At 38.2% G+C, this 17,142-nt stretch overlaps 1 protein-coding gene across 1 annotated transcript in view; it reads left to right on the top strand.

Moving 5' to 3' along the window:
- The window catches only part of LOC141129172 (ribosomal protein S6 kinase alpha-6-like), a 45,455-nt gene that overhangs the window by 5,091 nt on the left and 23,222 nt on the right, over window positions 1-17,142 (top strand). The window contains exons 2-5 of the mRNA XM_073617012.1: window positions 9,955-10,130; window positions 11,456-11,658; window positions 12,051-12,632; window positions 13,736-13,767. Of these exons, the coding sequence (XP_073473113.1) occupies window positions 9,955-10,130; window positions 11,456-11,658; window positions 12,051-12,632; window positions 13,736-13,767 (993 nt within the window). The remainder of the gene's footprint in view (window positions 1-9,954; window positions 10,131-11,455; window positions 11,659-12,050; window positions 12,633-13,735; window positions 13,768-17,142) is intronic.

Consider the following 17,142-nt stretch of genomic DNA (forward strand, 5'->3'; position numbering starts at 1 on the left):
TGGGAATCGAGGCAGTTCAAAAAAGTATGTATACTGATTTTTAATTTACAGGGCTAGATAGGTTAGTGTTAGATTGTGGATGTCTGTAGATGCAGGGATTTTAGTGTTAGGGTGGACTACTACTTTAAGTATAGACATATTTTATTTCACAGGGTAGATAGAATAGTCTTAGAATGGGGGATGGGAGTAGATTTAGGCTTAGTTATCCCCCAGTTTTTGCTATGTGTGTTCCAAGGTCACAAGAACTTGGAAGATTTCCCCCTCTATTTTTGTTCTGGTGACAACCTTTGGTGATTATGGTCACAAGTACAAAGAGAGAGGTGCCCCCTCAAGAGGGACACAGAGCTATAAAAACCTGACAGGTGTTCTGGTGGTTCAGAGATTCCTCCTAACCTTATTTTTCCTCAAGTGTCTGGATTGCTATAGACCTAACATTCACAGACTTACATGGAGTGTTACTGATTGATGGGCATCTATCTAATCAATCTTATGATGTCTGACTAATTCTATGAGGACTGGATCTTTTCAGATATTATTTTGTAGCCATTAGTCTTACCAACCCAACAGTTCAGCCCCTTGGAGAGAAAAAACACACATGTACAGAAGTGATGAAGGTGGCCACCCTTACTGCTTTTCTTAACAAAGGATTCCTTCTAAGCTGATATCTGGAGTTGGTTCCCTTTTCTCAGATATACTAACCTGGCACCAGATTGTTCTCAGCCTATTGTCATGTCTTTCAGCCAACAGTATCACCTATCATTAAAAGAATCCCCCCCCCCATCAGCTTATTCTCAGAACATGGACATATAATGCAACATATTACTCAAACATATTCAACATATTCATACTCTAACAAAAATATATTTCTAATTACGGGATTTACACCTGTTTACACCTGTTAATGGAGATTTCACATAAACCTCATGGTAACCATGAGACTAGACCACACATATAATAATGTTTTTTGTGTAATCTCCTCTAATATTTGGGGCTTTGGCTATATTATTCTGAAAAGACTCTTTAAACACATAACCCGCTGGGTTGAATGAAAAAGGAAAAACTGGTGGTGTGTACCAGGCTTTAGACTGGAATATTCCACACACAGGATCGAGACACAAAATGTATAATAACAAATGTTTCCACCCTGAATAGTCTGAGCCTACACACCCAACAGACAATAGACAGAAGATACGGAGAACTATAGAAATGGTGACACAGTGTGTACTGTAAAACACAACAAACAATAGCGGAGGAGACCCCCCAACACAGTAAATATTGGCAGTTTTATGCTAATAACTACCACAACCAATTCAACTGACAGTGTTAGCGGGGTAGTAAGAAAATGCAGGTGATGAAACAAATAATAATACTATTATTAATATTATCATTAAATATTAATAAATAATATCAGTGATATCAGTCAGCACCCACTTTCCACCGTTCAGTAGGGGAAGGTCAGCAATGAAACTCACATCACAAACTGCAGGTGAAAAATAGTATATTGTACAAAAATTACAGTACAGTGAATAGCTTAGACAATACAATCACACTATAATAAGTTCAACAGAAAACTAACCAACAAGAATTTCCCATATTAGCACTCCGAGGAGATTGAACATTCGCTGGTCTCTATGTGTAGGTCAGGTCTCTCTCTTCCATTCTTATCATTGAAGACTCTACCTATTGGTCTAAAGACAACAATCATATCTGTCTCATGAAAGTGATTGGATGACAACCCAAGACCCTTTGATGTGATGGATATCCAATATTAATTAAGATCTCTCCCTGGTATTCAGATTTATATTTAACATTGTTTGTAAAGTTACAAAAAAAAGACCCAGCTCCATTCAGTTCAACTAATGCGTGTGACTTTTATTCTCTAACAGTTTTCATAGCCCGGTATATTCTGATCCTGAAGAAGACATCTAAAAGTTTTTTTTTAAGTTGTCAACACTCTCAGTCAGTATCACTTCCTGCAGAGAAAGTTTCACATTTTTACCACTCTAAAAGTAAAGAATCCTTTCTTCACTTTAAGGCAGTGGTTCTCAACCCCTGTCCTCAGGACCCAATAACAGGTCAGATTTTAGGTATTACCTTGGGGGGATGCAGACTAGAATATTGCAATCGTTGAGCTGCAAATTTCAGTTATCTTGCAAACCTGGCCCATTAGTGGGTCCTGAGGACAGGAGTTGAGAACCACTGCTCTAAGGTTAAACACAATTTCTTCTAACCTCAAATTATGGCCAAGTGTCCTCTTCAGGGACCTTAAAGTAAACAATTTATCATAATTACTGGAGTCACCTATGATATATTTGTACATTGTAATCATATCTCCTCTTATGCGCCTCTTCTCATAAGTGAATAACTAATCTATGCCATCAATCCTCATAGCTGATCTCCCCCATCCCCCATAGATGAGCTCCTCTATCCCTATAGCTGAGCTCTTAAATCTCCCATAGCTGAACTCCTCCACCCCCCATAGCTGAGCTCTTCCATCTCCCATAGCTGAGCTCTTCCATCTCCCATAACTGAGTTCCTTCATCTCCCATAGCTGAGCTCTTCCATCTCCCATAGCTGAGCTCTTCCATCTCCCATAGCTGAGTTCCTTCATCTCCCATAGCTGAGCTCTTCCACCCCCATAGCTGAGCTCTTCCATCTCCCATAGCTGAGTTCCTCCATCTCCCATAGCTGAGCTCTTCCACCCCCCATAGCTGAGCTCCTCCATCTCCCATAGCTGAGCTCTTCCATCTCCCATAGCTGAGCTCTTCCATCTCCCATAGCTGAGTTCCTTCATCTCCCATAGCTGAGCTCTTCCATCTCCCATAGCTGAGTTCCTTCATCTCCCATAGCTGAGCCCCTCCAACCCTCGCCCCTTATTCATTTATTAAGAATTTTTTTGTACGATTTTTAAGGTGGACAATCTCTCAACAAATGTCAATACACATGCGTACATTAAAATCCAATCTTTTATTGAAATGTAACCACTAAACAAGAAGTGGCTGGTATTAAAAAAAAGGCAACAATAGTGTAGCCATTATTAAAAGCAACATACACTACATCTACCCTCTATGAACACAAACCTTAAAAACCATCCACATCATCATAATATGACAGATCTAACCCCCCGGGGGGGTCAACAATGATTCTTGTAACACCCTAGTTTTGAGTATTCGAAAATGTTGTGTAGCAATGTGTTTCTTGTATTCTAATTTTAGCCCTACTTTTCCCTATCTTTTTTTAATGTAGAGCTCTTTTCATTCCACTATGCTTCTCTGTCCTGTAATTACCATTTCCAAAGTTCTTTCTAACTTGAACATCTGTAATAAGCTCCAGGTCATGACATCTCTTGCAAATATAAGTTTGTTAAGCTTTATCTTCTGAAATGACACAACGACTCAGACACTCCAAGACGCCCCACGTGATTCTAAACATTGGCCTGTCAGTTGGTCTGTTAGCATATCAAAGCAGCCGGACATCATGGACACAACACTGCCTATTACCTGGCTTCCCCCTATTCACCTGCGTCTGAAGACAAAGGGTGACCCTAATTATGATGGGCAACATTTGGCTTTCACATAATAATCAAGGAACTAACAGGAGAGCCTTTGTCTTTCTTCAGAGACAGTTGTTGGTCTTGTAAAAAAGTTCTTCACACATCCATACTTAGGTCCATATCCCATATAAACCCATATTAATAGATAAATCTCATTTATTCCCTACAAATACTGACTTTACTGGACAATGACATTGCTTAAAGTGCACCTCAAAAGGCAATCTAAACTTTTAATAACAAAACAAAAAAAAATGCAAACCTCTGATTCACTGATCACATATAAAAAGCTATATACCCTAGAACATATTATTCATGCACAGTAAGATAAAAAAAACTGTCATCGACTCCCCTAACACTCCCCTCCCCCCAGCAACCGGTGGGAGAGCAGAGGAGGGAAGTTCAGCAATGTTGGGGAAGGCAGAAGAGGATCGGTGTCTGCAATAAGGCAGTACAGCCATCCCTCCTGCTAGTAAAAGCCCCTGTTATGAAGTGATGAGGCTGAGTCCCGGTACAGGAGGGTCGGCCATACTGCCTTATCAGTGAGCCTGGTTGAACACATATCTTGCAGTAGTGATGAATGACACATATATAGAGCATTGTCCCATAAATGTCTACTGCATGCTTCCCGTGTATCTCCCTCTATTGGAGGCCATTTTTTGTAGCTCAATCAAGCTCCACAAATGGTACAACCACATGTGTGCTCCTTTCCACTAATTATCTGTGAAATATTTACCAAAGAACTAATTTCTCTAAACTTCTATCAGTGGCAAAAAAAACAGTGGAGATTTCTCATACTAACTGTGTGAATGAGCAAATTTCCCCATGTCCACCCACTGCTTGTATAAGATTCATGGACACCACAAGAGTCTTTTAGAGAGTTTTGAGCATCTTTGTTTAAGACTTTGAAAAGTAACCAGTAAGTCCCAGGACCCATTTACACCTAGATATCCCAACATGGTTTAGGAAGCCAATTGATATACGGTATATTACCTACATTATAGTTTCTGAGGTGGATAGAGTTTAGTGCTGAATTTTGTAGAATAAATATTTATATAAATATATATATATATATATATATATATATATATATATATATATACACACACACACACACATATACACACACACACACATATACACACACACACATATACACACACACACACTGTATGTATATTTATTTTATTATTATTTTATTAAATGAAATACTCAATTGCATAATATTTATTGCAAATAATGATCCATTATATATTATATAAAATATACTATTGGTTAGAATACTAAGACATTTTATACATTACCTTTAGAAATCTCAGCACCTAGAAACTGGTTTCCTTAATTAAATCTTTTGAAATTAGTTTCAGGGTAACTTTCCCACCCTCAACACACTGGCACAGTATAAACAAACCCCATTCTTATGGACCTATTGGCCACACCCTCCTAGAGCTCAACCCAAAGTCTCCAGACACACATATAGACCTCCATTCCTTACTCAATGAATCTCATTTTGCTTGTAGCAAAAGTGATTTATTTTCTCCATTGACCACTTCCCATCGGAATAGCTTTGGAGAAGACCATATAGACTTCCTCAGTGATACCAACTTGGAGACATCTATATCTTCATTGTTTAAGGTAAGTCATACAGAACCCCAAAGATCTATAGACCTGATAGTTTTATGCTTTAAAAAGCTGGGATTTTTCTCTGATTGAGGAGATGTATTTAGCAGGAAATGGAATAGTAAAAACATTTTAATATTCTAAAGGGCCTTTTATTTTAGAGATGGATATATTGATTGAATATCCCCATTATTTTACAATATTTTATTTTAAAAATATTTCAAACTCATGCTTTACATTCAGATGTTCATTCTTCATGTACCGTCAAAAGTAAATTAAACAGTTTCATCTTAGGTTGTCCTAATTTTTGCCATTCCTGTAAATTTTGCTATTCCTCTCTGTCTTTTTTTGGACATAGCAAGTATTTTTCCTATTCTCTTAATTTTCACTTTCACCATATTTTACAATGACAACCTAACAATGCAGATGTCTTAGCAGAAAGTTAAGTAGAAAAAAAATCTAAAACTTTTTGTTTTTATTGTTCCCTGAATTAAAATGATTTACATTATTTTTTTCCTTTGTTCACTTGCCTGTTGTGGTCCTTCATATGGGATTAGATTATTTTCTTTTGTAAAGAGATCCATAGATTGATCGATTGCATATGCACATTATTTTGCAATATTTTGATTTTAGAACCCAACCAACCTCATACATTATACTCAGATGTTCTTTCTTCACGTACCCTTGAAATAACATTAAACAGTTCCGTCTTAAGTTGTCTGTTAGATTGTATATTAGCAACTGCATGTTCACCATCAAAAGTTCTCTGTCTTTTTTGTACTTCCAAGTGTTTTCCTAATTTCACCCCAGACAAAGGTTTTAATGCTGAAAAAAAAATATATAAAAACCGCACTATGAGAACTAAAAACTAAATTAGGAAGGTGATGGCAAGATGATTAACACCCAACCATCACTTAGGGAGCAGCAATGAATATGTACAGCATCAATACACACACAAAAGGAAAAAATTAAAAATCGCGCTGCCCTTAAACATTATTAGATAGTGAGTATGACATCTATATATAAACCTACGTGATAAGTGTTACATGTGTATATATGAACCAAGACCAATAGATAACAAACAGGGAAATTAATATACCATGCCGGTAATATTAAACAATAATAAAATAATAATCTGCTATTGAATTGTCTATCGATCACTGGTCATTTGTCATTGTACACGTTAAATGTCATTTTTATTATTGTTCAATATTACCGGCATGGTATATTCATTTCCCTGTTTGTTATCTATTGGTCTTGGTTCATATATACACATGTAACACTTATCACCTAGGTTTATATATAGATGTCATACTCACTATCTAATAATGTTTAAGGGCAGCGCGATTTTTAAAGGTTTTAATGTTCCCTTAATTTAAATAATTTTTCTTTATTTCACTTGCCTGTTACTGCCCTACAAGTGGGATTGAATGTGTTTTTTTAATTTATTTTTTTAGAGATCTGTATATTAATTGAATATTCAGGATCTTTTTTTAGCATATAACCACCCCCATGCATACATTGAGGTGTTCTTTGTTCATGTATTCTTGAAATAAAATGAAACAGAAGTGGGGACAGTGGCGTTTTAGCAGCACAGTGGCTGCAACTGATGATCTTTTTTCAAAAAGTGGGGCTGAGTGAGGTTGTGGCTGTATTTTTTATTACAGAGCACACTGCATTACAGCACCTAGATAGCACTAGTGTATTTAACTGCTTGAGGGGCTTATTTTGGGCCTGTCTGGTTCACATGTATGTGTTTTGGTGGCCCACATTTGCGCAGGCACAGCAGCCTATTCATTTGAATGGGCTGCCATGCCTGCGTTTCCTGCAAAAAAAATGTGCATGCATCATGTAATAGGCTGCGCACACCTATGCCCCCCAAGCAGTGAAATACAGCACTGTCTGTCCATTCTGCTTTTGCACCATGTGACTGACCTGCAGTTCCTGCAGCGGCAAACTTCCTGCATTTTTTAGATGTTTAGGCCACTCTTTTAAAAACACAGTGCGTTTGTGTGTGCAGGAACTGCAGGTAAGTTGCATTGTGCAAAAGCAGAATGGATTTCAAGGCCACTGCATGAACCTTTTTTTCTGCAGGAAACGCAGGCATGGCAGCCCATTCAAATGAATAGTCTGCTGTGCCTGCCCAAATGTGGGCCGTCAAAACACATACATGTGAATGTGTGATGTGTTACAATGGCTTCAATGTAATTGGGGTGCTGTGATGTGTAAAGGGGAACGATGACATGAAGGGGACTCTAATGTAATGGGGGCACTGTGATGTGTAAAGGGGCACTATAATGTGGAAATGTCTGTAATGTAATGGAGTGCTGTGACATGAAAGGGAACTGAGGTCACCGTGGGACTGCTGTGTGTTTTTTTAGATAATTCTGTGTGTGTCTGTTTTTTTGAGATGTTGGGTTGAAGAGCAAAATTGCATTGGGGGGCAAAAAAATTTGCCGAAATGTTTAATAACCATATTAAAGACAGCCCTGACTGTAATCTATGCCATCAATTCTCATAGCTAAGCTCCTCCATCCCCTATAGATGAGCACCAATATCCCCATAGCTAAGCTCCTCCATCCCCCCTGGCTGAGCTCTTCCATCTCCCATAGCTGTACTCCTCTATGTCCCATACCTGATCTTCTCCATCCCCTTATAGCTGAGTTCCTCCATTCCCCATGGCTGTTCTGGAGTATTTCTGACTATGACTATTTCTGAATATCTTTGAATATTTTTGAATGTTTTCAAATATTTTGAAAAATAATAGAACAATTTTGAATATTTTTGAAACCTAGATGATAATGTATGAATTATGTGGATGTTGTTACTATTTAATATGGTAACTTGGCCTAGGTTTGCATGTTTGTTTGTTTGTTTGTTTGTTTGTTTTTTTTCCCCTTTCTTTTCTTAGTGGTTTTTGTTATTAGAGGTTTATTTTTTGTAAAAATGTTTAAAATAAAAAAATAAATAAATAAACAATTAAAACAAACTTTACATGGCTAAAGTGGGCCAATGTATTTTACTTCAGAATGTTTGGAATATAGCGGTTGATAAAAATGTTCATTGCATAATAATTATTACAATCAGTAAAGTTACTTGGTTTCAGGCTCAGGTTTCAACCCTCCGCACAACAAAACAGAATACACAAACCACATTGATATGGACCTACCTGCCCCACCCTTCTCAATCTCTTTCCAAACTCTCCAGTCTTATGGTAATCAGCAGCTCCTGTGTGCTGGCCAATCAGAATCTCCCATCAATTAGCAAAAGCCACTCTCTCCTCCCATATAAACCCCACATATATCCAGCCTTACTTCCACTTATCTTATTATTAATTGAAGCAAAAGTGAGTTTATTTTTCCATTGACTACTTCATATTGCAATTATTTCAAGAAAAATTGACAAGTTGGGAAGTCTACAAAGATTCCATTAGTGAAGACCGAGTGGGAAACCATCTGCACCTTCATTTTCTAAGGTTTGTCCTTTAGAGCAGTATAGTTTTTTCCCCTCTAAAATTATAGGATTTTTCTTTTTGAACCTGCAGTCTACAGATAACTTAGCATTGAGATAAATAAACAAACTCTTTAATGTTCTTTAAATTTGAATAGATTTTTCTTATTTCACTTGCCATGTATGGTCAGAGCAGAGATCCATCTATGGCTATTTTACAACACTGGCTGTTAGTGTATTGTATGGTTCTTGGTGTAGATGTTCAGGGGCCACCACCACCTATTGACACATAGGTGCAAATATGCTACTTGATATTTTTTAATAGATTTTATGACTTTTCAAAAACAAAATTTTTACTTTTACTTCTATGAGTGTGATGTGCCAATAAAGTCCATGGACTGCGGTCCAAAACTGAATACTTTTTTTGTTTCATTAAATCTATATTGATTTTTATTATTTCACTTGCCATTTATGGTCAGTAGAGATCCATATACAGATTGGAAATCCACAATATGTTGCAATGCTTATTTTTTTTTAATACAACCAACCTGATGCATGGAGATGATCTGTCTTCATATATCTATGACGTAAAATTAAAATGTGAAATCTTAGATTGTCTGATAATTCCATGATCCATCAGTTGGGTGTGAAAGCACAATACAATTTTTTTTTAGTATATTTTTTTTAATAGTACTTTGGGTTCCAAATTCCACCATTCCAATTTGTTTTTAATTTACACAAAAGTGGTCTAATTTCTCTTATGCCTTATTGTTACAATACCAGTGACATTCACACCTCTATTTGTGACTAGAATGTTGGTCATTCTAACCAGCCGATCTCTACAAGTCTTGTAGTTTAGAGATCAGCTTCAGCCAAAACCCATTTCTTGGTTAGTAATCTCTGTCAGCTTTATTTTTATTAAATTCTCATTTAACAAAGAAAAAAAGATGCAAAAACAGAAAGAGAAGTAGAAGATAAAATGGGAGAATACAAAAATCCTTCAGTATCAATATTTCCTCTTTCTTAAACATAACCATGTATAAAGTCTATTCCTATGTATTTCTATACATGCCTATATATCTTTCCTCCCCGTCTTATATAAATACTAATATCATTATTTTTCCTAAAACTCTATTGGACTCCCTTAAAACATAAATCTCAAAATCTCTGTCTGCTTTTAATTGTCATGTGTCCATGTTGGTGAGACTTCATTGGTAAACACACAGAATATGTCATCTCCCCAACCGGGACCCATATGGTTATAAAATACTGACCCTAGATGATGGGCAATATTCAGAGGGATGTTTAATGCTTTTTTGTTGTTGTGATTCTAGAATGGCTTCTAACATCCATGAAGTTACCAAGAACACCGCAAGACATGTCATCCAACTCATCACCCAGACGTCCGAAAATCTGAAGATGATGGAGGTTTCAAAGCACTTTGACCCCATCCAAGAACTTGGGTCGGGGTCATATGGAAAGGTCCTCCTGGCCAAACATCGGGGTTCAGGTAAATGTTATAGTTTAATTCATGTAAGGAAATTAATTTCTTAGTATTAGCCGTGCTTTTGAATCATATTAATTTAATGGAACTAGTGTAAGAAAACTTTTAAAAAATGCTAAATTGCCAGCAGGTAAAAGAGACTTGTATGTTGGTTCATTTCCGGCTCAGGACACTTCCATTGGGGGTCATCACCTATTTGTCTGTTTATATATAGAGCGGTGGGGTGAGGGGGTTCACACCCCAGAAGACGACTACTTAGTCGAAACATGTCGGGTTGATCCCTCACAGCTACCGCTACACGATTGATACGCTAATTTTATCTGCAAAAAATGTGAGTCTGTTTTTATTGGCTTTTTTTAAATAAATCCAAGTTTTACGTTATTACACTATGTGAGTGTTTTTATTTCCTCACATGTAATACGAATTTTTCGCATGGTCTACGGTGGTATATCTATCAATGTGGAAGTCTTGTTGACTGATTTTTCCTCCCCATGGTTTGTGTGACGATAACTCCTGACCGGATAATACGTCTAGACCTGTTGGTCATTAAGCCTTTTTGACCTGTATGGCATACGCCATTTCAGGCCATACCTTCCGGTAAGCCTCCATAACTTCTGGTGATGGTCCTGGCACTGTTTTCAAACTTCTGTGCACCTCGGGTCCTCTATAGTCTACGTACCTACCAGGCTACTGGATTGAAAGTTTTTCTACACATATGAGAAAACACCTGCCTAATATTGTTCATGCACTGCTGTCACGTTTTTTTGTTGTTTTGGACTTTACATTAGATAACTGTTCATGCACTGTTATCACATATTTCCCTTATTGCTTTAGATTATATTTGCATTGAACACATATATTTACTCATTATCTCTGTTCATTAGACACTGTCATTTGTGCTCACGTGTTAATTCTGTTTCACATTTTTATTGTGTGATATTACCCAATGCTTAGTTTCATATATTGCTACTATTAGCGCCACACTTTATATATTTTTTCGTTGGTATTTCTGCCCTTGAGTCTACGGGTGTGTTGGCTGCTCCCCCAGTTTGTTTTTAGCGCAGCGCTGTACCACATTTACAAATATTTTACAAAGTATTAACCTTGCTTAAAGCAGCATTCTTTTAAATTCCTAAAGCTGCTTCCAAGTACCTTTTCAAAGTAAGTTCTTGAAGCATCCCTCACTTCCAGTTTTAGGGCGATGATTATGTAACTTAATTAATGTCACTGCTGCTGCTGATTTAATCAAGCATTTAGCACACTTTAAAAGGCTTTTAGCAAGTTTCTGCTTATGTTACTAATTCTCTCTTTTCTCTCTCTCTGTTTGACAGGTCAGTTAGTGGCTGTGAAGCTGCTTAGCAAACAGAAGATCCCAATGGACAACTTCCTGGTTGAATATGGGATGTCTATCAGCCTCAGCGGCCATCCCAACATCATCACGACCCATGAAGTTGCCTTTCATACAAACAGAGACTACGTCTTTGTCCAGGAGGTGGCGACAGCTGGAACTCTTCATTCCTTAATACAGCCAAATGTAAGTTTGTATGAAAAATGAATAATTCTTACATTAAGAAAAGATATCATCTCTGCCCTCAATATCTTTAAAGTATTTCTGAGGTTTAAAGACTCCCCACTCATTACAGTGAGTTGGGTCGGATATTGTATCATTTGATTTATAGGCTTGATTTTAGATATGTAATGTTCTCATCTGTGAAGCAAGGTTAAGAAAGATAGTCCTGGATTTTGCACCATCAATGGTGATTCTCATATTTGTATACCAACAGGTTTCCTTTAAGCATCCTTTCAAGTGTATTGAGCTAATATTCTATGTCCCTGTATGATGGATAAGATAGGCTTCTTATTTGATTACATTTTGCCATGGTGGTGTCTAGTGACTAATTTTGTCCTGTTTTCTTCTTGTTATAGGTTGGTTTAAATGAAGAGACAGTAAAGAAGTGTGTTCCTCAGATAGCCAGTGCATTGCAATACATGCACAACAAAGGGATGGTCCACTGTGATATCAAGCCAGACAATATTCTGCTAATGGACTTTGAATGTAATATTATCAAAGTGGCAGACTTTGGACTGGCAAGGCTCCAGGGAACTGAAGCACCATCCTTGTCCGGGTTCATACCCTACACAGCTCCGGAACAGTGTAACTTGAAACCAGGAGAACAATTGCTTCTACACCCGAGCATTGATATCTGGGCCTTTGGGGTCATGGTTTACATCGCTATGACTGGATACTTTCCTTGGATAGGAGCAGAGGGTCATGATCCAACGTACAGAGACTTTGCTCGGTGGCAAGTCAGAAAGGATCTGACCTTAGCACCGGAAAAGTGGAGGAAATTCTCTCTTGAAGCCAGGAAAATGTTCTGGGACCTTTTGGCCCTCAATGCATCCGAGAGGTGCTCAGCCATGGACATTCTAATATATCTTCATGTACCATGGAAAACAGAAAATTATACAAGGAGCACTTCAATACATATGGCCTACAGAGAACATGATGTACATTCCAAAGCTACAGCAAGTGCCGCCTTGTGTCTTCTACCTGATCACGAGACAACTTCTCTTTCTATAGGAGCTGAGGTGGAAATTTCATAAAAAAATTTTGATCACCTGGTAATCAAGGGACCAAATTGCTGAATGAACGCTGGGGATTTGTAAAAGTGACCTAGTTGAGGGTAAGAACGTAGAAATTGTAGAACACTGTTGATTTTTTTGCTCACGTGATTGCTTATCTACAGTATTGTTTTTTGGGAATTATGGATCAAAGCATCATAAAACTGTAAGATGGCCCTGGAAGTGATATGTTTCAGGAAAAAAAAAAATCATAGTGTGGGCAAAACTCTATATGATAGGTAGGGTAGAGTCAAACGTTAGGTCCGAGCATAAGTTCAAATTGAACATTCTCGGTTTGGCTGTTTTATAGAAGATCTGAAATTTAAGGATATTTCCTCCCACCATAAATGTCCCCCGATGCATTTCTTTAGCTAACGCTGGCTAAGGTCATATACTTGACCTCTAGTCAGGAGCAAGATGTCAGCCAATGTTGGGTCACAGAATAATTTCAGCCCACACACTGTAAAGGCTGACATTGCAGCACCCTTTTGTCATTGTGTTGGTGAATTTAGTGTGAGTGAAGGACAACTGACATTTGTTGAAGTGATTGTAAACCCTTATAATCCACTTTGTACTACAGGTAAGCCTATAATAAGGCCTAGAATAAGGCTTACCTGTAGCTACCCTGGATATCTCCTAAACCTGCACAGTTTAGGAGATATCACCTGTATCAGCATGTGCCAACATCATCGGCACATGTGCACTGAAGCAATGGCATGTTTGTGCCGTTGCTTCAGCTAGTGTGCCGTTACTGGCGGCTCCCACGTGCATGTGCGGGAGTGACGTCATTGTGGCTTAGGCCAATCACAGCGCCAGAGCCTGCGCGATACCCGGAAATAACTCCTGGAGTGATATCACCGGCCGGAGCTGTGTACTGGGACCGCTTCCGGGGCTTCCATCTAAGGTGAGTATTTCATAATGAGCTTGTATGCTATGCATACTAGCTCATTATGTCTTTGTCTTGCAGGTTTTTGTTTTTTGTTTTTTAGTGGGTTTACAACTACTTTAAAGGGAAAGACGGGTTAGTGTTGTGTGCTTTCAGTATGATGCTTTAAACTGTATTCAGTGTTATATGTATTAGTATATTGTATGCTGTATACAGTTTTCTATTGATGCTTTTATAGTAAATTGCAGTATCTGTGGCTTTGGAGAGTGGAGTGTAAGCCCCTTGTAATACTGCAATATAAAAAGACCCAATAGTTCATTTTAGGAATGCTTTTTTAAATTTTGTGGCGTTACTTAACATTTTGTTAATAGTAGCTAGTTTGTTTTCTTTTAAATTAAGCCAAAAAAAGTTTAGGTTTTGTCTTAGTGTTTTGAGTGGGAGTTTTTAGATTTATTTTGTTTTGTTTGGGTTATTTATTTTTATTACCAACCCCAGCATTAGGTTTGAGCCAAACTGCCCTCGGTTATGTTCAAACAGGGTTTGGGGAACTTCAAAGAAGATCAGATGGCAAACCTGAACCCCATTGAAATCAATGGAAGCAGAATCTGTCAAATTAAAAATGGCCATTTTCTGGGCTAACGGGCAAAGGGTTCAAAAAAAACAAAAAAAACAAAGAAAAAAACAAACAGCATGGGGGCCCTGTCTTGAGTAACATTCACAAATTCAAAAAAAATCAATTTGACTAATATTCACAAAAGGAAAACTGTGTTACATTGCCATTTCCTTTGCTATTTAACAAAAAAGTTTGCAGACCCCCCTCCAAAGGTCCCCAAAAATAGTATCCTCTTCCATCATTTCCATTCTCAATATTTCTCCTCCTCCATCTCTATTCTAACTCCTCCTACATCTCCATCTTCATTTTCACTCCTCATCCTTTATCTCCTTTCTCACTCCTCCTCTTCTCCATTCCCACTCTTCCATCTCCATTCCCACTCTTCCATCTCCATTCTCGATACTTTCCTCCTCCTCCTCCTTCATCTCTATTGTAATTCCTCCTCCTCCTCCCCATCTTCATTCTCACTCTTCCATCTCCATTCTTGCTCTTCCTTCTCCATACTTATCCACCTCCTTCATCTCTGTTCTAAATCCTTCTCCCTCCCCATGTTCATTCTCACTCTTCCATCGCCATTCTCACATCTCCATTGTTACATCTTTCATCTCCATTCTCGATACTTTCCTCCTCCTCCTCCTTTATCTCTATTGTAATTCCTCCTCCTCCCCATCTTCATTCTCACTCTTAAATCTCCATTCTTGCTCTTCCTTCTCCATACTTCTCCACCTCCTTCATCTCTGTTCTAAATCCTTCTCCCTCCCCATGTTCATTCTCACTCTTCCATCTCCATTCTCACATCTCCATTGTTACATCTTTCATCTCCATTCTCAATACTTCTCCTCCTCATTCATTTCTAGTCAAATTGCTCCTCTTTCTCCATCTTCTTTCTCACTCCTCCATCTGCATTCTCATTCCTCCTCCATCCTCATTCCTTGTCATGGAAAGGTGTTCCTTACAATGGTGGTATTTACTTGTCTACCTTGATACCGTATATCTTTGTATGACTTTACAATAATCACTGGTGATTTTTTGTACTGATGACTTTATAACTTTGTTACTGAAGCTAACTTCTGCTCTTTATACTTATTTTTACTACTTCCGAGTGTCACAACCCGGGACAACAAACATCAGTGCCAAGTCTCCAGACATTACATCATCAACGTAGAAATGAAGAATATATCCAGACAACGAGAAATTCCAGCAAAAGACCCAGAAGCTACCAAACATCACCACCGATTGTCGCCACCACCTTATTGTCACCAGCATCTTATCAATCGTCACAAACATCTGACAGATGACCAAAGACTGAACACCTTGCATCTTTTCTCTTTTATATACTTATGTCAAATCTGTAATAAATAGAGACTTTTTCAGCATATATTTGTTGTTTTGTCTGATCTCTTATACTCCAGTATGTGCCTTCAAGTTAGGCCTCAATGACTAAGATAACTCCACAACTCTCCTCCCCCCCTCTCTTCGTACTCCTCATCCTCCATTCTACCTCCTCATCCATTCTCAATTCTCTTCCTCCTCCTTTATTCTTAGTTCTCCTCCTCCTCCTCTATTTTCACTCAACCTCCTCTATTCTTAGTCCTCCTCCATTCTTAGTCCTCCTCTTTCAGTGCCACTTCTGCTCCTCTTCCTCCTTCTCCCCCAGTTTCATTCCTCCTCCTCATCCATTCTCATCCCTGTTCAAGGGCGTTGCTAGGTGGCAAAAAGACCAGGGGCTTCAGCCTGAAGTCCAAGGCCAACACAGGGGGCAGGTGGCTCTATGGGTGCAGGTTTTTTTTTTTTCATTTTTGCCTGTTTTCTGTTCTTGACATTAATTCTGGACATATGTCTAAGCAATATCTTTAAATATAGTTTCAATATTCCTTACTAAAAAAGTTGATATACGTACTGAAAGACAGAACAACTTGTCTTTGAGATAAAAAGTTGCATTGCAATAAGTAAAGACCCAAAATGATAAGCCTTCCCGTATCATAAAAAAGAGAAGGAATTACCATTACACACAGTGATATCAGACATATAATAATAAAGAAGGACGGAATTGTAAAGAGCTGTGCAAACTGTTGGCGCTATATAAATCCTGTATAATGATAATAATTTGGCTATAGGTGCAACAATTGGAAAATTGGACAACATAGTTAATCAATTATTATAACAACTGTATACTAATAATAATAATTTGGACATCACGTGATGTCAAAAGGGGCGGTACCACCGGGTGACATAGCCTGTTCGCCCCGCCCCCTGCCTATATAAGAACTGTCAAAGCGCACAGCGGGCAGTTGGCTGGGAGGCGTCCCAGGTGGTGGAGTGGGTTTTTTTTCTCTATTTTTCAGGTCTGTCGGGTATCCTGATTGACGATGGATTATATTGAGGGACATTTTTTTTATTTTTATTTTTTAATAAAGGATTTGTCAAAAACTGTGTCTTGTGGTTTTTGTTTTTTGACACTTTTTTGGTGAATGGGTAATGGTATGATGTACCCGATACCCACTCACATGGGGGGGGGCAGGATCTGGGTGCCCCAGATTCCAATAAGGCCACCGTCCACAGACCCCGACAACCACAGCTAAGGGTTGCTGCAGCAGGTTCTATACATTGAACAGATGCGCCATTTTACAGGCAGACTAAGGGGACCCTCCAGGCACGGTATTTAAAAGAATTTTTCATTTTTATTGTTTCACTTTAGGCATCTTTAAAATCACTGCTCCTTAAAAAAAACAATTGTTTTAAAAACTTTCTTGCATTGATACATGTCCCCCAGGGCAGTACCCGGGTCTCCATACACTTTGTGTGGCAATAACTTGCATATTAGCCTTTAAAATTAGGACTTTTTATTTTTCATGTTCGTATCCCATAGACTTTAATAGAGTTTGCATGTTCACCAG

Source organism: Aquarana catesbeiana, linkage group LG01 (genome assembly GCF_042186555.1).
Source record: "Aquarana catesbeiana isolate 2022-GZ linkage group LG01, ASM4218655v1, whole genome shotgun sequence".
NCBI classification, from domain to species: domain Eukaryota; kingdom Metazoa; phylum Chordata; class Amphibia; order Anura; family Ranidae; genus Aquarana; species Aquarana catesbeiana.